This window comes from Gobio gobio (assembly GCF_949357685.1).
Source record: "Gobio gobio genome assembly, chromosome: 24".
In the NCBI taxonomy this organism is placed as follows: Eukaryota; Metazoa; Chordata; class Actinopteri; order Cypriniformes; family Gobionidae; genus Gobio; species Gobio gobio.
Window position 1 is genome coordinate 8,560,145 of NC_137120.1, and position 27,537 is coordinate 8,587,681.

General features: G+C 38.0%; 1 protein-coding gene and 2 long non-coding RNA genes across 3 annotated transcripts in view; 2 read left to right on the forward strand and 1 right to left on the reverse strand.

Moving 5' to 3' along the window:
• The first annotated feature begins 6,697 nt into the window (after window positions 1-6,697).
• On the forward strand, window positions 6,698-8,913 carry LOC307120325. Its single transcript, XR_013815772.1, has 3 exons — window positions 6,698-6,803; window positions 7,275-7,414; window positions 7,511-8,913. It is a non-coding gene; the product is annotated as an uncharacterized lncRNA (long non-coding RNA).
• A 377-nt stretch (window positions 8,914-9,290) lies between these two features.
• On the forward strand, window positions 9,291-13,360 carry LOC307120326. Its single transcript, XR_013815773.1, has 3 exons — window positions 9,291-9,896; window positions 9,970-10,508; window positions 10,833-13,360. It is a non-coding gene; the product is annotated as an uncharacterized lncRNA (long non-coding RNA).
• The window catches only part of LOC307120300 (uncharacterized protein), a 33,491-nt gene continuing 18,111 nt past the window's right edge, over window positions 12,158-27,537 (reverse strand). Inside the window, exons 3-6 of the mRNA XM_079807280.1 lie at window positions 24,518-24,853; window positions 15,061-15,120; window positions 14,840-14,915; window positions 12,158-14,759 (exon numbers count right to left, since the gene is read on the reverse strand). Coding sequence (XP_079663406.1) covers window positions 14,860-14,915; window positions 15,061-15,120; window positions 24,518-24,853 — 452 coding nt within the window. The 3' untranslated portion in view covers window positions 12,158-14,759; window positions 14,840-14,859. The remainder of the gene's footprint in view (window positions 14,760-14,839; window positions 14,916-15,060; window positions 15,121-24,517; window positions 24,854-27,537) is intronic.

A 27,537-nucleotide genomic window follows, 5' to 3' on the forward strand; every position in this document is an offset into this window, starting at 1 on the left:
GGTGTGTTGATTTAGAAAGCAAAGAAAAGCGAAGCCTGAGTGGAAATGAAAGATATAATGCAGTGACTGAACATAATCTGATGAATAACGACAGAAAATACTTTATATCAAACATTCATGGCTACTCACCAACATGTGGCCCACGTGCACTGATGCCAAACACCGCGATGTATTCTGAATGAGACTTCATCAGCGAGATTTCATACCGATAGAATACCGGCAAAGGTTTCCCATTGAAAGCAATGGAGTTCCCAGTTCGTCTATAGTCTGACGCCGGGGGGTATGGCCGTACCTGTGGCGTCTTCAATATGACGCCGCGGGGCGGATGGAAACGCAGATCGCTTTTGGGTCTTTTCTTCACACAAATCAATCGTTTGGCCTCGGAACAGTTGGAATACTTGACATTTTTCAATAAAGTGTGCATGTTGTCTGTTATATTCTGTGTTTTATATCATATAACGCAAATGGGTAGGTTAAGGGGCGGGGTTGGGCTACTTTCAAACGTGTCTGAATAGCGTAAATACAAATCAATAAATGTAAATAAAATAATGCTGGCTGATTAAATTGAGAATCATACTCCAACATGTCATAATGGAAAAACTATAACCCAATAAATAGTTACATCGTGATAACATTCACATGCCCAACACGTCTGTGGTGTCTCATTGGAATCACTGCAGTACCCTTAACGTTGAAAAATGCCTTTCAAGGGGTACCCTGTACGTAAAAAAGTGACGACGAGGGGTCCTGACCAAGCGTCAATATGTGACGAGTGGGAGTGAGACTGTGTTGCGTCCACACACCGCTGGGAAGAGGGGAATGAGAGTGGCGAGGCTTGTAGCGTCACACACCGCCATTCTCGCCCTCTTGTGGGGAGGGGAATGAGAGCGGCGAGGCTTGTAGCGTCACACGCTGCCATTCCTGAACTCCCGACACACAGAGATATTGGAACTGCTCTTTTTTTTATATATATATATATTTTTTTTTGGGGGGGGTACCACTGGCTGTTTTTAACCCCAGTGGCGGAACAGAATTACTAATGGTTTTCCACCCGGCCCTCCTCCGGGGGAAGAACAGTTCCGAACCAAATCCGGGTCAATGGTGTTTCTGGACCGTTTCAGGGTGGACATCGTCTAGCCAAGGGCCAGCGCAATGCGCAGCTCAACCTCGGCTGAGAACTACCCTCGTGCACTAAACAGGGCGGAGGTCGCCTGCCAGTGGCACTGCCACCCCACCGATGAGGGTAGTGAGAGAGAGGAAGACTTTATACAGATTATGGCCCCATTGGTGTTCCATATTTTGGCACCAATAGTTCCACAATGCAAAAGCCTTTGAAACGCACATCGAGGAAAGGCAAGGGGCAGGCAAGGCGATTTATGCGTTGCACTATGCCTCAGCCACCCGGGAAAGCATGGCTGTCGAGTATGAATCGGATTCAGCACGAGCGCCCACTATTATAGTGGGAATCTCAGCATTATCTTCATTTTCAACACATAACAGCGGTATCCCGATGCAGTGATTGACATCTGTCCTCTGCTAGAGCCCCAAACGGAACGCTAGGTCCCTTTTTTAAGGACCAGCAATCCCATCTGTAAGCTACCAGCAGACATGTGAGACAGTGGGCGTGGCCGTGAGACGGCACACGGCGCGCTGAACACTCAAGCCCTTATGAAAAAGGCAAGACAAACAACGCGCCGACGTGGCTATGCTCTCATTAGAGGGCATAGACCACCCACAAACAATATTTAGATTTTGTCTCAACATGCATAGTCGCCGAGTGACGCGCGCTGAGCTGCCGTGGCAACCCGGGCTGTCACCCGGCAGCTAGACGGCACACGGCGCGCTGAACACTCAAACCCTCACGCGGAAGGCGAGATGACCAGCGCGTCGACGTGATCCCGTTCCCCTGAGAGAACACGGATCACCCACGACACAGTCTCAACATGTTTATGCGAGAGTGATCGTGGCCGTCAGGACAGGAAACAACCGCATTCAGAAACGCACGAGTGGAATGACGTCTTGAAAAAGACGCAGTGTCACACCCGTGTTGCTCTTTTGTGAGGAAACGCTCTTTAAACAGTGCTGAAGCACCCAGGGGAAGACCGCGGCAACACACAGGTGGTAAGTGCAGTCCTGTGTTTGCACTCACTGAAACAAACGCCCTCACCAGACCGACAGTTGCTGTGAGAACAGCAGTTTGTTATGCTGATGCAGCGGTGAACATGCGGTCGCGCTGATTGTGCCTTTTCGCCAACACAGAGCGTCCTTCTCGTTCTCTGGAGCATCTCTCTTGCAGATAGGCTTTCTTTTAGAAAAGCAGTCTTGCTTCATCAATGCCGTTCGGCTCCAAGGTGAATGACGTCAGTGCGATGCTCCCGCTTCCTGTTTATACCCGCGGGGCGGAGCACGAGATGCAAATCTTGCACGCCAATGGCCCATTGGCCTGTTCTCTAAATCTCGAAGCTGATAGGGGCTCTCTAAAGTGATCCCAATTCGTCGGTATTACCGACGTACGTCGCAGTGACCAACTGAAAGGGAACTACATTCCTTTTGAACTTGGGGTAGAGCACTTGGAAATTATAAAAAAGGATTATGCAATAGTTGGTTGTTGAACTGCAGCTACAGCACCACGAGTCTTTAGCTAAAAGAGCATAAGAAAAATGAAAATAAATAATCCATACAAAGATGAACTTTGACTGGACTTCATAACTAAATGACTATGAGTAATGACTTAAGTTGATTTTCAATATTTGATTACATTAACGATTATATTTCTATAATATTTAAGTATTATTATTATTAATATAAAACTAATATTAACTTTAGGGGGAATAAACTGAACTGTTATTGTCATTAATATGTAGTCGAGAAACTTTGCGTTCCCCCGAGAAACTTTGCGTTCCCACCCAAAGATATTTGCGTTCCCTCGCAAAAGTTTTGAGTTCCCTCGCAAAGATATTTGCGTTCCCCCGAGAAACTTTGCGTTCCCACCCAAAGATATTTGCGTTCCCTCGCAAAAGTTTTGCGTTCCCACGCAAAGATATTTGCGTTCCCTCGCAAAAGTTTTGCGTTCCCTCGCAAAGATATTTGCGTTCCCTCGCAAAGATAGATGTCCCACGGACCGTTTCAAACAGCTCAGTACGTTAACAATGGAGCGGTTAGAGTTATTTTTAACTTGGACTAGGCTATAGTGCTTAGTTCAATGAGTTCGGTGAGCTAAACGTTTTTAAAACACAATGTCTCTTTAACGTTGTCCTCAAATGAGCCTTACAATATAAATTGTTCTAAATGAGCAGGCGGCTAAGAGACAAGTCCGAAGGGATTGTCTGCAAATTGCAAAACCCGAAAAGCGGATAACCTACTACAAGTCATTAACTTCAATGTTACACACTGTGTCTCCAAAATCAGTTTACACATCAATGGTCACTTAGTTTGATAAAAACTAGTGCTGTCAAACGATTAAAATATTTAATCGCGATTAATCGCATTAATGCCATAGTTAACTCACAATTAATCACAATTAATCGCACTTTTTTTTTTATTCTAAATGTCCCTTGATTTCTTTTTGTCCCATTATTTTTTCTTATTTTAATGCTCTTATCAACATAGAAAAGTGGATCGGCTTGCTTTGTTCAAATGTTTGTTTTATTGAAAACAACATTGGCATACTGTAGTGTTCGATTTCACACCAACATTCTCACTTGAAGCAGTCATTCACACTTGGAGCAAATAATCGCTCACACAATGTAACACTGTCCATCAATAAAAGGGTGAAAAAAAATACTTTGTTGCACAAACAGCCCCTTCAACAGCCCTTTCTAAGGGATCAAAACAGGGTGATACAAAATAAAATTACAAAGTGCACATGCAAGGTAAACTAGGACTCCGCCTATAGTGCAGTTAAACCAGGGGTCGCCAACTAGCGGACTCCGGTCCAAATCCGGACCGCGAAGCCTTTTGACGTAGGCTAATGAAACAGTTAACGTTGCAATGCTCACTGTTACGTTCAGACCCAGACGCGCGGTCAAGCATGCAGGTGCGTTCACACCGGACGCGAATGACGCGACATGCACGCCGCTTAATTCGCGCCGCAGAATGTCTATTTGCGTCTTTGCATTGACTTAAATCACTCGCGCAAAACGCTTCATTCGCGTCCGGTGTGAATGCACCACCAGAGCAGAAAGCAGCGCTCAAGACAAGCACTTTTAGTTGAAGACCCCTGAGTTAAACCATGGCATAATACGTTTCTCATTTCGGCGTCTCACGCTTGCCATCCACGTCTACTCTTTTAATGGCCCAAAACAAGTGTGGGCAGCCGCAGCGTGCCTGATGTTTTGTTTCCGGTCTAGCTACATCCGGAGTGGTGTTGTAGTTTTTCTAACGTTACTAGTTGCTGCAACAGCATGTGAAAAAACTACAAAGTTTGTTAGACCAAAAAGAACGTTAATCTCGCGATAAAAAAATTGACGCCGTTAAAATAGGTTTGCGTTAACGGCGTTAATAACGCGTTTAACTGACAGCACTAATAAAAACACTTAGTTTGATAAAATTTGCTTTTGCATAATTGTTAGGATTTTTTTATTATGAAAAATATTCAGCTAACTTCACTGAAATGCACTGTAGCCTATACTGTCACCAAATTCAGTTCACACATCACGCTCTCCTGCTGGTTATACTAAAACTCTTAGTTTGGCAAGTAATAGCAATACAAATAATAAAAGTAATTGCACATAGCCATAGGCCTATTCTTTACACAAATTATGTTGGTACCCAGCTAAAATACAGTAGTTGCAACCATAATGCTTTTATATAATAATTGCTTACTGATTTTGATGGCATTACACTGTATACTGTATTAGTATATTGTAGTAGGAGAGCATTGATGTGCAAACGGAATTGTTATTGCCTATTTTTTAGTAACGCCTTTCAGGTTTTACACTTTGCAGACGGTCGCTTTTTACTTGTCTCTCATATTATAAGGCTCGTTTTGAGGGAAATTATATTGCAGCTCGTTGTCTACGTTAAAGAGGTGTCATTTGTGTTTTAACAACGTTTTTAGCTCACGAGTTATTGATCCAGGAAGTTCAAATCTGTGAATACATTGCCAACTACTGAACTCCGAACTAAGCACTGACTATATTTATTTATACTTAAGCCCAAGTTTAAAATAAAACTCTAACCGCTTCATTGTTGACATACTGAGCTGTTTGAAACACTCTGACAGCGGGACATTATTAGCAAATATCGCGAGGGAACGCAAATATCTTTGCGAGGGAACGCAAAAGATTTGTGGGAAAAAAATTCCTCCCATCCTAAATTTTTTCCACCACCACGTCCCTTTAGGGGCTCCGTAGATGATGATGTATATTTTCTTAAGAAAATTGTGGTTCAGTGTTGTATAGAAAATATTGAGAACATTTCACCAATAAAACCAAGAGATAAAGTTTCCTAATTTTTTAAGGAAATGTAAGCAATTTTGAGTCTCCAATCGAAGAACCGATTAAGCTGATGAAATTAAGGAAAATAAGGTTACCTATTTATTTTAAGAGAATTAGCTAAATTATGAAGTTTTATTTAGAGACACCATTGTTAGTTCCCAGCATGCTTTGCATATGGCTGGAAATGGAGATTTAATTTTGAAATTTAGTGTTATTTAATGTGTTTTTGAGTGAAGGGAAACATCTGTTAATGTTTAATGATCAGTTATGTTTGACTTTTGAAAGAGTTTCTGTTATGTTGAAGTTTTGACCGTTGCCATTGTGCAGAAGAGTAGAGCTTATGTTTAGGTTGTGATGTGAATATCTTCAAGTATTATTTTGAAGTATGTTGCTTTGTTCAATGAGCTATAACTTTGCTAATGCTAATACAATAACAAGTTTGTTTCTACTTATGCTGTGCAGCAATCAGTCTATTAATTGTATAATATAACTCAAAGTCAAATATAAACAGGTAATTTCCATTTACTCTAAGTTATACCCTTTTTTTATAAAGTCAACTTAAATTAAAAAAGCACATTCCATTAATAATATTAAATTCATCATGTGTTTTAGACTAAATAATTTAGGAAATTTTACTTAATCTATTCAGGTAGATTCCACAAAAAAAACTAACCGTAAAAACTACTTACATTATGTGTAATATTGTTACCACATATTTTTTAAGTAGCCTATGTAATATTTTTTACGTGTAATGAAATTGTTATTAAATTACTAAATTAATGTAATTGTATTTAGTTGTATTACTGAGGTAAAATGTGTAATTCAATTAGTTACCAATCATATTAAAAGGAAATTGCCTTGCATTGATAAAGTATAATCCAAAACACATTAATAATGGGTAACTTATAACAGTAAGCAATTACATTTCTATTGTAACCTTCCTAACACCGAATGTATGTGAGATTCAACACATTCTCTCTGTTGACTGTGTGGAATTTCTTTGAATCGCCATGAATTTAATTCCACTTCCTGTCATTCCAATTCAAATTCAACTTTCTGTGGGGCGGGTCTATTCAATTCAACCTTCTGCGAGTCAATTCAATTCAATTTCCAATTCATGAATTGAATGGAGGCCAATTCTGAAATTCTGAATTTTGCACAAGCCTGTTATGAATGAGCTTCTGTCATTACTTAATGTTGAGGAGATTCAACCAATCAGCGGCAAAGTTATTGGTGACGTCAAACAGACGCTAGGTGGCGAGCTAGAAACTTCCCGAACAGTCAGCAAGCCGAGTTAAGAGGAGAACACGCATCACGTTTTCCTATATCCTTCCAGTTTACCTCTGTGTGCGTTCATGATAAAATGTAAGTCTATTTACTTAAATGTGTTCTTTAGTATAGTTATTTGCCGTGTTACAGCTTTAATTAATGTAAATTGTCAAATTGTTCCTCTCCTTAGTGGCCTTAGCATTCACGTTGCACTGACTGCCATAAATATAACAGATACAAAGTTATTTAAGTTCTCTACGTTTATTATTTACTCTATATCATGCTAGTGATTACTTAGTGCAATGTTAATACCTCTAATGAGTGTCATGTCAATATTATTGGGCGTATTTTCCGTAATCCTGCCGATATATGATGATGACTAAGCATTACCTCAGATACACGGAGAATCCGCGATCCTTGTTATATGCGCTTCATGTGCCATCTAGCGGTTAAGATCGGTAGTGCAGTCCAAACCAGTATAATTGCATTGATTGTAGAATGACATGTATATCACTTATGTATATTGCAATTATTTATTGTAATATGTTATTCATTTGTTTATTTCAGACCACACTCATACTAATACAAGTAAAGTGAATAATCTGAATCCTGTGATGTGTTTTGATTGACACCCTGGGGCGAGCACAATCTCCTGATCAGCTTAGTAGTACAAACTCCTTTACACTTAATCATGTCTTTCTAAACAGGTTTGATTCTTCTTTTTCTGAGGAGCACAGAATCTTGTTGCAAACCACAATTATGTTTTATAATTGCTCATTTGTTTTTTGTGTTGTTTTTTTCAGAAGTCCACGCCCACTGTTGTGATTCTGCTGAGCCTGTGCTCCGATTGGTCGTCACTGTGCTGATGGGCGTGGCTGCTGCGGCTGCTGCTGTTCTTCTAATCAATGACATTAGAGCTACAAGAGCTAAAACAGAGAAAACAGAACAGATGTCATAAATATATTGTGATATATATTGGAGTTTTAATCAGTTAAGATTAAGAAATATGTGTGGTCCTATTGTTTAGGGGTTCGAAAGAAAGTTTTGCTTACCGGTGCTTTCCTCTGAATTGGATCATAAAAGGTTTATTACCCAAATCTGGTATATTGATGCCATCTGGTGGCCAAAACGATGAATATTCTTTCCATTAAAGCAGGGTTCCTCAAACTCTCCTAGAGGGCCACTGTCCCTCCAACCCTGATCAAACACACCTGAGCAAGCTAATCAAGGTATTCAGGATCACTAGAAAATCACAGGCAGGTGAGTTTGATCAGGGTCGGAGCTAAACTCTGCAGGACAGTGGCCCTCTAGGAGAGTTTGAGGAACCCTGCATTAAAGGGTTAGTTCACCCAAAAATGCAAATTAGCCCATGAATTTACTCACCCTCAAGTCATCCTAGGTGTATATGACATTCTTCTTTCAGATTATATTATATTACAGTTATATTAAAGTCCTGGCTCTTCCAAGCTTTATAATGGCAGTGACTTGTTGTGTCATATTTGAAGTCCATAAAAATGCATCTATCCATCATATAACTGCTCCACACGCCTTCTGAAGCAAAGTGATGCGTTTGTGTAAGAAAAATAACCATATTTAAAACTTTATAGAGTAAATTATCTAGCTTCCAGCAAATCACCTCCCGTATTCAACTTACGGGAAAAAGTGTAGCGCCCACTTTTATGGACTTCAAAAACAGAGCAACAGTCACTGCCATTATAATGCTTGGAAGAGCCACAGTTATATAATACAATCAACAAGAGGTTTGATGTGGGACCAAATTGATTATAAAAATATAAATACTTTTCTATATTACATAGAAAAGCAAACCACACTAGCCTATATGAGGAAAGAAATGTGATTTTCAAAAAAGAGTGGTCAAATGTATTTTTTAAAAAGGTTGAAATACTTTTCTCAATACAGTGTACGTTAGCGCCATCTGGTGGCCAAAATTATGAATATTCTTTAATACATTTTATATTTCTTTGGGAATTATATTTTTGTTAATTCATGTAATGTTGCTTTGGACATCCATTTTGCCCTGATTTGATTGTGAGCTAATGCTTTGGCCATACAGATATATGTGTCATGCCATTTAAAACAACTTAAAATTCAAACTGAAAAATGAGCATCACATACTGAACTGATAGGCTATTTGAATCATATACAAACCATTTTTAATTAAAGAGGTGTCATACTAGCAATACATAATTAATTCAGATGAGTCCCCTCATTTGATCTGCACTGTTGATGAATGAAGATGTTGGAATTGTAGCCTACTATTATTATTATTATTATTATTATTATTATTTGAATCATTATTATTGTCTAACTGCCCCAAATCTGAGGTGGGCATCTTATCCCAAGTGTCTAACTTTAACATTTCATTACTGACATAAAATTGTTATTTTGAGAATTAAAACACGTTTTCAGCATTTAAAGTTTATTTCAAAACTACACAGAGTATACAAGTACACAGTAACAAAAAAGTCTTTATTACTTGTGACAACTCACGGGGTGTAGTATTTTATTTTGTCCAGTAGGGGTCTCTGGGTTAATGTTGTGTGTGTTCTCAGACAAGAGGCTGGGATATGATGTGTTGGGACCAAAGGCTGGGAGCGTGATCTCTGCGTTCCTGGAAGCTTGGATATCCTGTTTGGCTCTCTCATCCTCTCCAGTCCAAGGCTTGATGTTTTTTTGTAACTTTGTCATTTTAATCCTTACATGTAGTTATGTCTGTCTTCTTGATTAAATACTTATTATTTAGCAAATTTGACTACGTGTATGGCCTCTCCATAGTGATGGGCAGACCGAGGCTTCGTGAAGCACAGAAACAGTTGAAGCAAATGTGCCATTTTGTTTTGAAGCTTCGAATCAATCCGACACCCGTCTCTACGGCGACACCTAGTGGTCACTTGCATGTGTTGATCTGAAATAACCTTGACAATGATCCATGTAAAAAAAAGTTTTTTAACATCTGTCTGACAAGATCTTGTTTTTTTAACCTGTAGCCTCCTCATTGTGAATAACTAGGTTTTTTTGGTCATGAAAAATGAAGATGTTGCTGGCATGCACAAATATTTTTTAGCAAGTAACTTGCATACAAATGAGGGAAAATCACTGCTATCACAAAATCTCTCTCCTCTCACAAAAACCCATGAGGTGAAGATGGATTAACTTCACTTTTAAACTGTGGAGAATTATGCCGCGTTCCAGGTAACCTGTGTTTTTCCAACCTTCTACCCGTGAAAGTGCCCTGGAACAGCAGTCAAACCCGTGACCTCGTACTAGATCGACGTACTCCCAGTTACGAGCTCTGACGTCACATAGCTGCCCTTATAGACGTGGTGTTTATGAACTCAAATCAAACGTAAGGTATTGCTCTAACGTTATTTATCCACAAATGTTATGCATTATCAGCAGCTTTTATAGTGTTAGCTAGTTTTCAGGCCATTGAGTGCAAGAATAAAGGAATACTAACACATTTTCAAATATACAAATAACGTAAAATAAAAGGTATAACAGCTTCTCTTGCCTTATAAGCCGTTTTTCTCCTCCGTTTCCCTCAAATAAGCAAGGAGTAAGCACTTTAGCAATAGAAATGATTGTAAATGAGCATAAGCCCCGTACGGTTCGCCATTCTTTGTTTACATCTAGCTACAGCTCCAGGCAGTTTGGCGTGACTTTGCCTGGAACGCTACAAAGTCGTGACTCGTGGTTTGAAGTCGTAACTCATGGGCTCAAAAACCTGCCAGGAACGCAGCATTAGGTTCATACCATAGGCCGTAAAAAAATATGGACGATGCTACTTCATTGACTTCCGCTGACCAGAGTTTAAGCTTTCGTAGGCCGCACACGGCGCTGACATCTTGGGACCGAGCCTGCGCAGTAGCGATCTCGGGACCGGAGTTGCGCAGTAGAGAACAGGAAGTAGAAGCGCGATAATCAAAAGCCCGCCCACACTCTCACAGATGCATAACAATTAATTATGTTGGTGTGAAATAAACAGTTATAGAAATGTAGAAATTAAAGCTAAAGCTCCAATCTCCCCCCCCAAAAAAGTCAGTTAGTGCCTCAGTTCACTCAGAGAAGCCGTCAATGATGATGCCCCCCCCCCCGTTTTTACAGTATCAAATAACTCACTAAAACTAAACTTATTTAAAAAACGAACACTTGAAATGAAATCATCGTGATAAAAACTGCCTACAATGACAGAAACCATCTTTAGGAAACAATTATTTGAAGTGTAATTGAATTGTTTAGTGTGTCTCGCGTCCATTCAAATACATGGAGAGGTGGGGTTTAGAAGCTATACTAGGACCAACCACCGGGGGGCGATCGAGGCGCAGAGGCTTCAGTTTCTGAGAGGAGTGCTACATGCTTGGTTCATACAGATATGTGACTGTGTGGTTTGTTCCCACCCCTTTCAATCAAACGCAGTTTCGACAGGCGCCACCTGATGAAACACTTGAAGCTTCATTTTGCCAAAGTCACGTGATATAGGTGTTTCGAATCACTGTTCGGAGAGGTGTTTCGAAACATCTGTGCTTCGGGATCTCGACAAAGTGCCGAAACGTCAGTTTCGCGTCATCCATTCCAACCTCTCCATTCATGTTGCTTCTCCTCGAGTCAAGGGGTTGTAACATACTCTTTTAGCACAATGATTATGCACTGTAAAATCCAACAGTGATTCTTGGTTTGAGTGCCATTTGGTCAGGCAAAAAAAAAACATCATGGTGATCAGTGTTCACTTTGGTTGAGCACTTCAAACATTCATATTAATATAACTTTTTCTGGATGCAGTGATGCAACACTAAATCACAGTTATTTTGTTTAAAAGGAAGAGAAGTAATAAATAGGTTGCTTTTAAAAGTTGACCTAGCTTTTTTGGTTGTCAGAAATTAAGGTAATCTTTTAAAATTAACCTATGTAATATTTCCCTTTATGTCATATAATGATTGCTTACAATTTTATTGCTAACACTTACGTCATAAACACATGTGAAACGTTCATTTGGGTTGATATAGTCCCTCTAGTTTTGTAACAATATCTTGTAGTTGATCATGCTTGAGTCGCACGCACACACACACACACACACACTCTCTCTCGAGCATTCGGCATGCAAAACACAACAATGGTAACAACAATTTTAGCTATACTAAGTCAAGAGTAAATCTAAAGTAAAAGATCAAGTACTCTCTACAGTTCTTTTTTAGTCACTAGAACTCTTGTGTAAGTGAACTATACTAACTAAGCATTTGTTAGCACAACATACTATTCCTATTTCACTTTACAGTTCTTTTAAGGCAATTAGTTTGCATACTTTTTTAAGTAAGCCTAACTAATTCGATTTTAAAGTGTGGGTAGTGTAAATCGTCATGTGGAATTTATTAAACCAATACATTTTGTTACTTATAGGTCTGATAGGTTGTGTGGTTGTTTAAAGGTATATGAATTGTTAAAAATCTTTATCTTTATCTCAAATTCAGAGACATTATATAATTTCTGCAATACAATAGCGAGTACAGAAGCACAATGAAAGTGAAAGTTCTGAGTGACTTAATCAATTTTCTAGGCTACAATATTTGAAATAACAGTAAAAAAAAAAACAGTGATTATACATGATTATTTACAATTAGACAATTACCTGAGCTTCATAATAAATAATACAGCTTGCTAGTTTCTGGTTCTGGTTCTGGCATTTACAATGTGCCATAGTTGCCTATTTCTGAAACGCAACTTAAAATGACGGTTTAACTGTAGATCATCTTGAAACGCCAATCATTATAGTATTCTTTACGGTTTTTTAAAAATTTATATAATTATTTTTCATGTTAGAGCTTTTCCCACCTCTAATGTAATACTAAAACCAACTGATTGCATAAATGTGCACCATTTTGTAATTGGAATTCACCAATCAAATTCAAACTCTTACTGAAAAGTAATTATAATCCTCCAGTCATCATTTAAAGGGATAGTTCACCCAAAAATGTAAATTGTGTCATCATTTACTCAAGTTGTGCTCTGACTAAACATGTTGTAGTTCTAGACCGGGGGTGTCAAACGGTCCGGTTCTAGACTTAATGTGAGCATGTATTTACTCATCTCACTTGCACAAGATTCAGTATTCCTCAAAATGAATGGTAAATGGACTGCATTTATATAGCGCTTTTAACAGACCCATGGCCATCCAAAGCGCTTTACATATTGCCTCACATTCACCCATTCATACACTGAAAATGCAAGGCGCCATCCAGCTCGTCGGGAGCAGCTGGGGTTAGGTGTCTTGCTCATGGACACCTCAACACTTGATCAGATGGAACTGGGGATTGAACCACCAACCTTCCGGTTTGTAGACAACCTACATGAACCACTGAGCGAAATTCAAGTGAAATTCAAACTCCGTGAAATTCAAGCTCAGAATATTACGCAAACCTGCAATAAATAAATGTATTAAATAATACAAATTTACTATATGTATTTAATCTGACTTTATTAACCAATTTTTTTGCTGCTGACCTTCGATGATCCAATTCAACCAGCAAAAACGACTTTAGTTAAACATCACATTTGTTAAAAAATTTTTATTGCTGCACCCTCTACTGTAAATTTGCATTTCTTTCAGCCTGAGGCTTTTTCATTTCACTTTTAGTGTGAAAGGGCCTTTACATACAACTTTTTTGTTGTAAAAAAACAAACAAACAATGGCAGCCCAAGTTGTAAAAAGTAATGCAAAAGTAACAATGCATTACTTTCCATAAAAAGTAACTTGGTAACGCAATTACTTTCTTTTTTTAAACGCAATTACTCAATATTGTAATGTATTACTTTTAAAATTAACTTTCCCCAACATTGAGGCAATGGTTAGCACGTAGCCGAATATATTTCTGCCTCATATTGTGATCAGAATCCACATCTAATTAGCCTGACAAGCCAGACCCACATCAAGATATTGGGTCTGGAAAATCACCATTGGCAGGGATCAATCCGAGGGGCGGGATAAACGGTTGTCTTTCAGATTCCCGCTGCACGCAATTGGATAGCGCCATGAGCGCCACAACCAACCAGAGCAAAGAAGAAGGTGAAGCCAAGCTAACGTTATTTGATAGACTTTCGCCGTATCCGGTCGGCAAAACTTCGAACACATCTTCTTTTCTTAAGAATGACTTCAGTGCCGTTCTTTGTTCTTTTCTCAAAGAAAAGCTTAACTCCAAGTCTTCCAGAGTCACGGCCAAAGCCGATTCAAAAGACCGCTGTTTGCCAGCTTTGTTTATGAGTAGCACGCAGAACCTCTGCAACTCTGCCGTGACGTGCTGTCATTATGTTAAGCCCGCCCACCGACTCTACACACGCTGTGATTGGCCTGACTAGAGTTTGGTTTTTCCAGCTCTCAGGTCTACCGAGGTTTGCTAGACTACACTCGCAGCAAAATACATTTTCTGCCGCTAGGGTGCGTCTAGATTCCTAGACTAACATCTAATCGCAATCAGAGGCTTTTTCAAACACTCTCTGGTGTCTGAAAGTGAGTTTTGAGCTTATTTATTTATACTTTATTTTTCCATGAAGGTCCCATTGAGAATAAATTAAATCTCTGACCATCGCTGACTCAAAACTCCGCCTCTGTTCATGACCACTCCTTAAGTCCCAGTTGGCCCGCTTTGGACCAAGGTATTCGGTGGGAGAAACCCCCCCGGCCGTTAGTCCCAAGGAACCCCTGATGAGGCCTGATCAAGCCCTGGAAGTGACTGGCTTTTGGCCCAACAGTGGAAATTAGGCTAATCTGAATCCTCTTTTGGAAGGAATAGTGGGAAAAATTTGAAAAATTCATGGACATTTTCAAAAAGGCTGGCTGCTTGTGTTTCCAGTGTTAGTTGAGTGTGTGGCACACTTGTGTAACCAGGTATTTTAAGTAACATGAATTGTGTTGGTTTTAATTTCACATTTAAGGTGGAAAAGTATCCTTTTTTACCCATTATTCCAGTCCAGAAGAAGCTGAATTGCATTTTTGCTGATTCATGTCAAGTAGAGAATCTTGCTGGGATCTTTTTCTAAAGCCTAAAAAAAAAAAACACACACAATTAAATGTAATTTTTTCCCCCTCTCAATATAGTACACTGCATGTTGGTAATACTTGCCTTTCTGTAGCTCCTGTTTTTCACACCAGCAGCTGCAGCAACAGCAACAGCAACAGATCGATTGATCGACCAGTTTCTTCAATTACATTATTAATGACAATTAAACAATCATCAATTAATCATTAGCATCCCTCTCAAGTCATCAAGATACTAAAGAAAGAGATTTCCACTGTAAGGGTGTTTACACTGCCAAATGCATTGAATGACTAAACGAAACTCACCAGATTCTCCCTCGTTCACAGTCTTTCTCTTCATTTCATCTCGTTCAGCAGCATACAAACCTGAAACACAAACCAACAGATGCTGGAGGATCTTTTGGGAGAAAGAAACTCCATAACAAAAAAAAGGACTATAGAAATACTTGGCATTTTAAACAGATTTTTTTTTTACAGTTTATTGCATGTAATTTTGTGAAAATGTTTTTTACTGTAATTTGATGGAATCCGTCTAGAAACTCTGCTGCCAGAGATTTACCGTTTTTTTACGGGTTTTTTTTTTACAGTGGTGTAGATATTTTTTGCATATTCTAAATTATATACTAAGCTTGTATTTCCTATAATTCAAGTAACTTGAAATATAATATGTTATGTAAAATGACTAATACTATAAATGTGCAGGTTCCTTTGATCAAATGTATTCTGTACTATAAATTTAACAGAAATTGGCTGTAAAGGTTGCTATTTTTTATGTATAAGTAGGCCTTAATTTAGAGGTTGAAGTTGTGAGTGGTTCTGTAAAAATGTAAATATGAAAACATTTGTTTTTGAATTTATGTGCTTACTGCCTTTTTATAAATTAGTTATTGTACATAGAAAAACTATATTTTAAAAGTAATTTACTGTAGATGGACAGAGCAGGTTTATAAAATAACTTTTTTTGACGGAATCCGTCTGGAAACTCTACTGCCTTTTTTACGGGATTTTTTTTTTTTTACAGTGTACATATTGTGTAAGTTTTACTAATAAAATAAATGTGTGAAAGGATTATAGGCTAAATGACGTGTCACGTTTTGATGAAGATTAGAGGAAAAGCGGATCTTTGTAAGCTCAAAGCTGCTTACATTTATTAAATCAAACAAAAGAACAAAATACAAAACTATAAAGCAAACGAAGGTGAACCAAAACAGTGTGGTAAGCCACAAACAACACAAGACAGTCAACTGAGTGGACTAAAGGACTTAACTTATTGTGATGAGTTAAAGAAATGTAAAAACATATGTTGTCATAACTTATTGATCATATACATTTTTACAGTGCTGCTGCTCACCCTCCTATTGCAGTCTTTGATCTTGAAATTAGCTGATGATAAATAAAATGAAGATCATATCTGTTGCTTTCGTTGACGTGAAATTTGCATATTGCAGGAATTGAAGATCAGATTTAAATTCGTTTTGCGAAGACGGCAAAACAAATACAAATCGAATACACTTTTTCATTTATGTGACCAAGTGTAAATGGAAGAGTTAAAATAAAATAAAATAAAATAAAATAAAAACCAGTGACCAGATGTAAGCAGGCCTTTAGACTCTTAGATCTATCAGGTCATTACTTTCAATTCAATTCACATTTATTTGTGTAGCGCTTTTCACAATACATATCTTTTCAAAGCAGCTTTACATGCATGTGTCTACATTACAATTTAGAGTTGTGTAAATTATGTATTTCAGAAATGTACGCAGTTAGCTAACAAAGCATTTGAAAACATAACCATGAACACCTGATCAGATTTTGTTTTGTTTTTCTTGCCATTACAAATTAGTTTTATAAACACACAGCAGCCTGAGAAAAAAGTTCTGTCTACTTCGAATGTTCAGTTTAACTTAAGAAAAACAAATGAGAGCAATTTATTATTTTGAGTAATCATTCTTTAACAGATTCAATGCTATTTTATGTACAATTGTGGCCTGCCACCACTCGTTTCTATACTCTGAGGAGCAAACCGTATCCCACAAAGAAGTCAGAACTCAATGGATAGCTTCAAAACAGTTATTTTTATTAAATTATTAAAAGTCTTAAGGTGGGAGTCTTAATTACTCCCATGAGGACTATAGCCATAGGAGGCTAGTCAATGCCAGCCCACACTGTAAAAAATAATTCCGCATCTTAGTTATTTCAACGTAATTTTGTAAGTTAATACAACTTGCAGTTTCTGGATTTGTTAGTTCAACTTAACATGTTACGTTTTCACGGTCTCAACTAGTCTGTAAGTTGACTTAACTAGAGTATGTGTCACCTCAACTTAAGAACATAAGTAAGTATGCTAAGTAAGTTAGTATATAAGTTCTCATTATTTATCGCGAGATCACGTGAAGCGGGAAACAGGTCTCGTTCATCCATGCAGGATCGAGTTTATCAGCAGATGATATAATCCTCCCATCATCATCATCAAATCTGGTAAGTAAATATTCGTTCATATTGGTGTAATAACTTGTAAAATGACATATATGAAGTAACCATCCATGTATTGTTTACATATCAACGTTTCTATATTAAGAAGCTATATAAGCTTAACTATTAACTATCACTTTGGACCGTTTCTAACCCAGTTTGGCCATTTATGTAGTTGATAGTTAGCAAACTATTGTTAAAATCTATAAAACTAGTCAATTATTACTTGTTTTCCTTTTATTTATCATGCAACATTATTTCATTTAGATGCCAAATAGGCACGTGGCTAGACGTTAAAATTTAATTCGGAGGATATTTCGATCCCCCAAATTTTTTATTTAACGTTATTCAAATGACACCGAATTCAGTTTTTTTTTTTTTTTTTTGAGAAATACGTGATAGGGATGAATGGCACAACGCGCGTTCATAATCACTGTCGTGTTCAAGTTCTTTCCGCCAAATCAGCGAGTCTAACATAAATCACCATACAGGCAAAGCAGCTTCGACGCGTGAGTATGATATCAACGAGCTGACAAATATAATGTAATTTAATGTGAAACTGAGTGGTGCGGCAGGATTATCACGAATCCTCCGGTGTTCAAACCGGAATGCTCCATAACTGAACAGTTGTTCAGCTGTCTAGTTTCACCGTGTTTTCCCAAAAACTATGGTGAAATGCTTACGTGTCCGTGTTTCGCCAAACTACACTGTTCCCTAAAATCATGTACTCTTATGAACGCTTCTGTGTACAAGTAGTCAAGCTTTGAGATATACGTTATAACTGCATCTTTAATGGACAATGTTGTTTAGATCCATCTGGTCCATCCTGTCACCGTTTAAACTGGCCTGTCAATCATATTAACAAATAAAATGTCTCTTACCGTGAAATAAGGTTTTGGTCATATTCACCTCAACAATTTAGGATGGATAGAAAAGTATAGCTTTTATTAATAAATTCTAATGTTGATCTATCTTAGTGCAAGTGTCTCAGACAGCCACCAAGCTAACAGTAAAAAAACTAACATTCCTCACACTCAAATGTAGTTTAATATGATCGTTTAGAGGAAATAAAACAGCTCTGTAACATTACATTTTTGATTTTATAAATACATGTCAATAAATATATATCAAGAAATTTTGTGAGACACTATTACTGTAGTTCTATTACTCTAATCTTGATTTGTGTACTCTGTTTATTAAATGTTGGTTGACATAATTTTTCTTTTCTTCATAGAATTACTTAAGGCAGTGCAGCAAGCTCGACCAATGAAGTGGAGCTGCAAGTTATGCCATTTCACAACAACCAATCAACGCATTTTCATAAGGCACTACAAGGTGAAGCACTGCCATCACGCAAGTAATTGTCCACTTCCCTGCATCTATAAAGACTGTGTGTGTTCATTTAGAACTGAGTTTGCTCTAGAAAAAACATTTGGCCAGGAACCATAAACAATCTGTCCGACTCTGTGCTGCGGCATTCACGTTGAACTGTATAATTTGTCCAGCATAATTTTTGTTGCAAATATTGAAGTTAATTTGTTAATGCAGAAGTATTCAAAGGATTAGTTCACCCAAAAATGAATATTGCCCCATGATTTTCCCCCATTTACTCACCCTCAAGTCATCCTAGGTGTATATGACAATCTTCTTTCAGACGAACACAATCAGAGTTGTATTAAAAAACACCCTGATGCTTCCGGACTTTATAATGGCAGTTAATTACAACCATCAGTTATAAGCTTAAAAAAGTAAATACATCCATCAACTGCTCCACACGGCTCTGGTGGGTTAATAAAGGCCTTCAGAAGCAAAGCGATGAGTTTTGTATAAGAAAAATATCCATATTTAATAACTAGCTTCCGGCCAAACAAACATATGGATTTGACTTAAGTCTAAAGCGCAACTTATGCGAGTAATGCGACATACTGCTGATATTTAGTCTACGCCATAACGCACTACGCTACTTCCGACGTCACAAATTGCATAAGTTTTATGTGCAAGTAGAATTAATTATGGATATTTTTCTTACACAAACGCATCGCTTTGCTTTAGAAGGCCTTTATTAACCCCCGAGCCGTGTGGAGCACTTTTATGAGCTTATAACTGTTGGTTGCAGTTCACTGCCATTATAAAGCTTGTAAGCATCAGAGTGTTTATTAATATAACTCTGATTGTGTTCGTCTGAAAGAAAAATGTCATATACCCCTAGGATGACTTATTTATTTATTTATTTATAGTTTATTTAATAGGGACAGATACAGTAAACATAGATTATCTTCATGACTTGAGTAAATCATGAGGTCATCTTCATTTTAAAGTGATCTAATCATTTAAAATATTGTAGCTTGATTGTAACTTTTTATACCCTTGCTTCATTTAGTGTACAGTACTATGAATATGCAAAATTCCTCCATTTATTCACAGTGTATAGTATTTGACTTAATTCTATCAGTTTAAAGGAATAGTTTATCCAAAAATTAATGTTCTGCCAATAATTACTCACTCTCATGTCGTTCCAAACCTGCAAGACCTTTTTCGGAACACAAATTAAGATATTTGGATTGAAATCCACAACCTTTCAGACCCTTCATAGACAGCAATGTAATTAGCAAGTTTCAAGGCCCAGAAAGGTATTATGGACATCTATAAAATAGTCTGTGTGGCATCAGTGGTTCAACCTTAACTTAATGAAGCTACAAGAATACTGTATGTGTGAAAATAAAACAAAAATATTGACTTTATTCAACCATTTCTTCTTTTCCGTGTCAGACGACGTGCGCTCACAAGAGTACCACAAAATGAAGTAGAACCCAGATGTGCTGCACCTTGTTTACAAGCAGAGGAATGTACACACATGCGTTGTGGCACTCTTGTATCTGTGTGTCAAAGACTGATATGGAAGAGCAAACATTTTTGAACAGAGTCATTATTTTTGTTTTCTTTGCGCTCAAAAATTATTCTTGTGGCTTCACAACATTACACTTGAACTACTGGTGTCACATGGACTCAATTAACGATGTCCTTAGTACCTTTATGGGCCTTGAATGTAGTAGTTCGTAGTTGGGTCAGAAAGCTCTCTGCTTTCATCAAAAATATCTTAATTTGTGTCCTGAAGAAGAACGAAGGAAAAACACTAAAACTAAATAAACACTGAAACTGGCTTCAATGAAACAGGCCTCAGATCAGTAAATCAACTTCTAACAACAGTTATAAGTAAACATTTTTTTCTTTAGGGGGAGGCATCAAATCAACGAAAGAGGGTTGCAGTACTGCAGGGGCTGCCATGGTTCATGCGTGAAAATCCATCACAATTCATAAAGATCTGTGAGGTATGTGGAAAGTAAGGAGGCACGCTGGAGGCAGTTGAGTAGTTGAAGTTAATGTATTATTTCTAAGTATGTGGATGGAGAATGTGTGAAAAATATACAAAAATATATGATTTGTTGACTTATGGTAATTAAGATTTGGTGTAATAATGTTGTGTTTAAGTCTTTGATTGTGAAAGCACATTTTGAAGTTTGTAATTTTTTTAATACAGCACACAGATTCTGAGGAACATGATCAGGGGCATGACTCTTGGAATCATCACAGTGGTGGAAGATGTGACGGATCCCATTCCCTGCAACCCCAGTGATGTGTCCCTTGTCATCGAGGAAGCAGTTGTTCTGCGAGGACTTGGTGACGTACCAAATGCGTATATGAACATAAACTACCCAAAAAACCTCAGATACACTTTTGAGGTGATTCAGAGGCTGTTGATGGACATTGGAGCCGATACCTGCAGTGGAAGAGTGCACTCCCTTAAAAATACACTGTTGAATTGAAGATGTTGTGGAGGTAAGGTGTTATGTTTTTCTACCAAGAGCCTGTGTTTGCATTTTACAGTTCTCTGCATCAATGGCCTGACATCCATTTTCATTGTTTTTTCAAGATGTTAAAGGGGTATTATTAATGTGAAAAGTGTTAGTTTACCGAAAAAAAAAGTTGAATTGAATTATAAAGGAAGATATTTTTAATGAAATCTGTGAGCTTTCTGTCCCTTCTTTGACAGTCTATGGAACTAGCACATTCAAGGTCTGCAAAGATAGTAAAAAAATATCTTAAAGTAATCCAAGTGACTCCAGTGGTTTATATATTTACATGCAACAGTGTCTGCATTCGCGTACACACAAGAAGCATGTGCTGTTATGCTCTTGTTAACATGCAATGAAACACTCACAATGCTTAATAAAACTGAGGTTAAACCACTGAAATCACTTAGATTACTTTAAGTATGTCTTTTCAGTACCTTGAATGTGCTAGTTGCGTAGGCTGTTAAAGAAGGGACAGAAAGCTCACAGATTTCATTAAACATATTTAAATTTTTCTTCCAACAAAAGAAAACCTTAAAGGGTTAGTTCACCCAAAAATGAAAATTCTGTCATTAATTACTCACCCTCATTTCGTTCGAGATCCGTAAGACCTCCGTTCATATTCGGAACACAAATGAAGATATTTTAGTGTAAAGCTGATGGCTGAGAAAGGCTTCAGATAGGCCTCCATTGGCATTCAGTACACTTATACTCCCAAGACCGATAAAAGGCACTTAAAACATCGTTACAAAGTCCATCTCACCACAGTGACTCTACAATAATCTTACGATGCGACGACAATAGTTTTTGTGCGCAAAAAAAATCAAAATAACACCTTTTATCCAACTTGTTACTGCCTTCCGTGTGTGCCTCCACGACGCATGCGAGAGAATATGACGTAGATCTGGCGTTCGGACACATGACCCAGAAGCGATTTATTTACAAGCAGAGGAAGACGCGCGTGTCTAAGCTGTTGGATTCTACATTGATCGTGCTTTAGGTCTCGGCGTAGTTCTCAAAATGGGGCTTAAGTGTGCATTTCATGGATTCCCGAACGCTGGCGCTACGTCATATTCTCGCGCATGCGTCGTGGAGGCACACACGGAAGACAGTAACAAGCTGGATAAAGGTGTTATGTTGATTTTTTTTTTTGCGCACAAAAACTATTGTCGTCGCATCGTAAGATTATTGTAGAGTCACTGTGGTGAGATGGACTTTGTAACGACATTTTAAGTGCCTTTTATCGGTCTTGGGAGTATAAGTGTACTGAATGTCAATGGAGGCCTATCTGAAGCCTTTCTCAGCCATCAGCTTTAAGGCCTGTACACACCGGGACGAATATCGCGCGCGCTTATCGCCGGCGTTTTTCGTGCCGTTTTTCGGCGCGTCTTGAGTGTTCACACCCAAGCGATTTTCACTGGCGCTGCGCCGAGTGAACGTGCACATTCAGTCGATGCGCTCCCGGTACACAAGATGGTGCTGCGGCACTTTAAGCCTCTGACACTCGCTTGTCACACAGAAGGAGAAGAGAGACAGTATTTACGTGCTTGCCAAAACCATAGACATATTATGTATATGGACAAAACCATTCACACACTTTTTGCTAACTGGCAAGCAGCATTAGCAGTTCATCTTCTTCTTTGTCTACTTACTACTTCTTCGTCGTATCAATGTGTGCTCGGCAAGACCGTTTTGTGCTCGAGCGCCACCAAGTCGTGTTTTACTGTCACTTCAGCAGCTCCAGGCACGTGAACAAAAGCGCCGATCTCATTGGTCGGACAGTTTTTTACGCGCCGCGTCAAAATAAAAAACGAACCCGAGGCGTTTTTTTAAAAATGACGCTTTTACGCCTGGCGTTTTGCGCGTCGGTGTGAACACTCACATTGGCGCCCATTGTTTAGTCCCGAGGCGTTAAACGTCGGCGATAAACGCGTGCGAAAATCGTCCCGGTGTGAACAGGCCTTTACACTAAAATATCTTCATTTGTGTTCCGAATATGAACGGAGGTCTTACGGGTGTCGAACGACATAAGGGTGAGTAATTAATGAACCCTTTAAAGGGTTATTTCACGTAAAAATGAAAATTCTGTCATTAATGACTCACCCTAATGTCGTTCCAAACCCGTAAGACCTCCGTTCATATTCGGAACACAGTTTAAGATATTTTCGATTTAGTCCGAGAGCTTTCTGTCCTTCCATTGAAAGTGTATGCACACTCTACAGTCCGTGTCCAGAAAGGTAAGAAGAAAGGTATGAAAAACATCATCAAAGTAGTCCATGTGACATCAGTGGGTTAGTTAGACTCTTTTGAAGCATCGGCAATACATTTTAGTCCAAAAATAACAAAACTACGACTTTATCCAGCATTGTCTTCTCTTCCGCGTTTGTTTGAATCCGCGTTCACGAGTCCACAGCGTCTTACGTCAGCAGCGGGATTCAATATGTCAAAATGTATTGCCGATGCTTCAAAAGAGTCTAACTAACCCACTGATGTCACATGGACTACTTTGATGATGTTTTTCATACCTTTCTTCTTACCTTTCTGGACACGGACTGTAGAGTGTGCATACACTTTCAATGGAAGGACAGAAAGCTCTCGAAAATATCTTAAACTGTGTTCTGGAGATGAACGGAGGTCTTATGGGTTTGGAACGACATTAGGGTGAGTCATTAATGACAGAATTTTAATTTTTGGGCGAACTAACCCTTTAAGCCAGTTTTTGGATGACATAAGGGTGAATAATGGTATTTGAATTTTTGTGTGAACTGACACTTAATGTTTTTTTTCACATGAATAACCTACGCATTCCATGCATTCAAATAAATGTTCACCTTTAAAACGCAATTGCAATATTATTGAATTTTATTTGACAGATTCATTATTTGTTTTATTTGAGAAAAAAAATGTCTGTAATTTATTTCTCTCATTTCTATATTCTAGTTTTTAGTTTGTATTTACAAATATTCAGAAAATTCATTTTTCTGTTTCATTCTGTTTTTTTTATTTTATTCTAATCCTTTGAATATGTTAATGTTGTCCATGTATTGATTTGTAAGGGACAATAAAATATAAAATATGTTTATATGGAAAATGTGTTTGTTTATTTATTTGGTTGAATGAGCTATTACAAGTTGAGAAAATATACCAAATTAAGTTCAATGAACAAAAAGTTTAGTACAGATAACTTGAAAATGTAAGTTTTCATATTTCAACTAAACTTTGCAAGTACAAGTTACTTGAAATAAGTTGTTGGGTCAACTATTTTACCTATATCAACTAAACTTTTTAAGTTGAAAATACTTTGTAGATTAAGTTAATAAAACTTAACTGAGTCAAAGCAAAAAGATAACTAAAAAATGTAAGTTGAGTGAACAAATTTTTTTTTACAGTGCAGCAGTTCCTCATTTAACCTGCTTTTAAACATTCATTAAATGACTCACCAGTGAGAGAAACACTGAAGATCTTTTCACTGTTGCCGCTTCTGCTGAAGATCTTTAGTTGATATTTTCCAGAGTCTGTGGTTCTGGTGTTTGTGATGGTCAGAGATCCAGTCTGATGATCCAGCTTCAGTCTGTCTCTGAATCTCTCATTACCTTCATTACACTGAACATCTGTACAGGTTTTACTCTGATTTCCATTTATTTGAGCTACGAGTATGTCATTAAAATACCATCTAATTCTGTCCTGTTTGTTTCTTTGAACACCAGTGTGTAGAGTGACTGAATGTCCCTCCATCACAAACACTAACACTTCATCTGCAGCATCACCAGACACACCTGAAGAAGAAAAGGACAGTTAATCTTTTCACTTTTGGGATAATGGGAAAATATACAACAGAAAAAAGTGCTGTGAATGTTTTTCTTCAGATCAAAAAGATTATGAAGAAAATTCTAAATATAATACATGACACATGCAAACAACCAGCATAAGAACATCACTGATTTACACAATCACATATCAGACAAACACACAACTCACATCCTGATTCTTAATGCCCCCTTTCCCTATGCATATATTTGTGCATTCATACAGCAATGTATTTTCAGAGATTTACAATGAATGCTCATTGTGAACATTAGGGCACAACAAGACTGAAGGCACACCAGAGTAAAAGGAGCTTTCCATTTTCTTCTCCTTTAAGCCTTAAACACATAACTCGGGTCTGTAGTGACCTGCGATGTCATTCACTACCCTCCTCCTCGTTCTATTTTGAAAGTTAAACATCAACCTTCTCAATATTCCTAGAAAAATAATAAAATGATAAAAGAAGGCAGCAGCTATTTACACTCAGTGAAAACAGCATATTTCCGCAGTGATAATTGCTATTTACACTAAGTGCATATAGAGATAGATGCTATTTACACCAAGTGAAAATAAAATGTTCTTAGTGATAGATGATATTGTAAAGTCGGGTTCGTTAACTTTGCGTGACACACACTCGAAAGGATAAAATAAATTACCGGAGAGACGCAGTTCATGAACAATCGTCCATTTACTCACTCTCGTGCTCATCGCTGAGAAAAACAACACCAACTTACAGTTCAGCCCATATATATAATAGTTACATAGATGCCCTATTGGCCGCTGGATCGTACGTCAACGGCTCCGCCATATTGCGGAGGGCAACTTTCCCATGACTCTCATAACATTGAGAAAAATGCCTGATTGTGCATGTGCTGCTTGGGGCTGTACAAATCGCTGCACAATTGGAAGCAGGTCTTGCACAGAGAAAAAGGGCGTCAAAATTGTACCTTTAGGGGTACAACAGCTTGTCGCTGGGGCAGTACCCTTAAAAGGACCCATTTGTACCTTTTTTACCACAAAAAGGTTCATAGTAGGACCTTAAGGTACGTATTTGTACTCTAAGGTACTAATATGCACCTTTTAGGAGTAAAACCGGTACAAATATGTCCTTTTAAGGGTACTGCCCCAGCGACAAGCTGTTGTACCCCTAAAGGTACAATTTTGACGCCCTTTTTCTCTGTGTGTGGGGAATTACCTTTCAGAAGTAAGACTGAACATTTTTGATCATTATATAATTATTATATAATTAGTAATAGTGACGTTAGTTGGCCACCGGAGTCAGTCATACTAAAATAGCTAGAGATGTCGCTTGTTAACTTAGCTGTTGAGTTGAGACATGAGTTGACATGATTTATATTTAAGCTTTATATTATATATTATAAAGTACATTTCCTGAAATCTAAATATTCATCAAAATTGTCTTAAAAACGACTTTTATGACAAGTACTCGCATCGGGTAGGCGACTGACATTGTGACTCTTAACGTTAGTTAACTAGTTGGCTAGCTAACTTTTCTCACACACTGAAGGTTTCCCAAAGACAAAGAGTTGAGGAGAGTGGGAAGTTGATGATTCCTGAACAGCTACGATTTCAGCGGTACATCTGCACTTGCCGATTTAGCCAGGATTTAGTCACTTGGAGCTCCTCTTCAATTCAATTCGAGCATTAGGTAGGGATTTCAGAAATGTAGAAATAATAAATAAAAAAATAATCTTAAAAGGGACAATATCTGTATTAAAGGAAGAGCTGCATGATTAATCATTAAAGGGATAGTTCACCCAAAAACGAAAATGTTATGTTTTTCTGCTTACCCCTAAGGCATCCAAGATGTAGGTGTCTTCGTTTCTTTAACACAAATGAAGATTTTTAACTCCAACCGTTGCTGTGTGTCACTCATATAATGCTTGTCAATGGAGACTAATTCTGTTAAGAGTAAAAAAAACATGGACAGACAACTTCAAATTAAACACCGTTGCTCGTGACGACACATTGATGTCTTAAGACACGAAACGATCGGTTTCTGAGAGAAACCGAACTGTATTTATGCAAATATATCACCTCATATCAGACGTATGTCTTCAGCTCTCCAGACTGCCATCACTTCCTGTGAGTGAGGTCAAAATTCCGGCCGGGTCATAGACATGTATACGTAGATTCCTCATTCGAGCGATCCACGTAGGCACTAATGAGGTATCTATGTATATATCTATGACCCGGCCGGAATTTTTACCTCACTCACGGGAAGTGATGGCAGTCTGGAGAGCTAAAGCGTTCGTCTGATATGATATGAGATATATATATAATTGCATAAATACCGTTCGGTTTCTCTCAGAAACCGATCGTTTCGTGTCTTAAGACATCTTAAGCCGCAGAATTTAATTTGAAGTTGTCTGTCCATGTTTTTTTACTCTAATATAATTAGACTCCATTGACAAGCATTATACAACTGGCACACAGCAACGGTTGGAGTTAAAAATCTTTATTTGTGTTCTACTGAAGAAACAAAGACACCTACATCTTGGATGCCTTAGGGGTGAGCAGATAAACATCAAATTTTCGTTTTTGGGTGAACTATCCCTTTAAAAAGAATATTAATTCAAACACCTACACTATCTTACTCTTAAATGACAATTATTCGGTTATGTCTATTAAACCT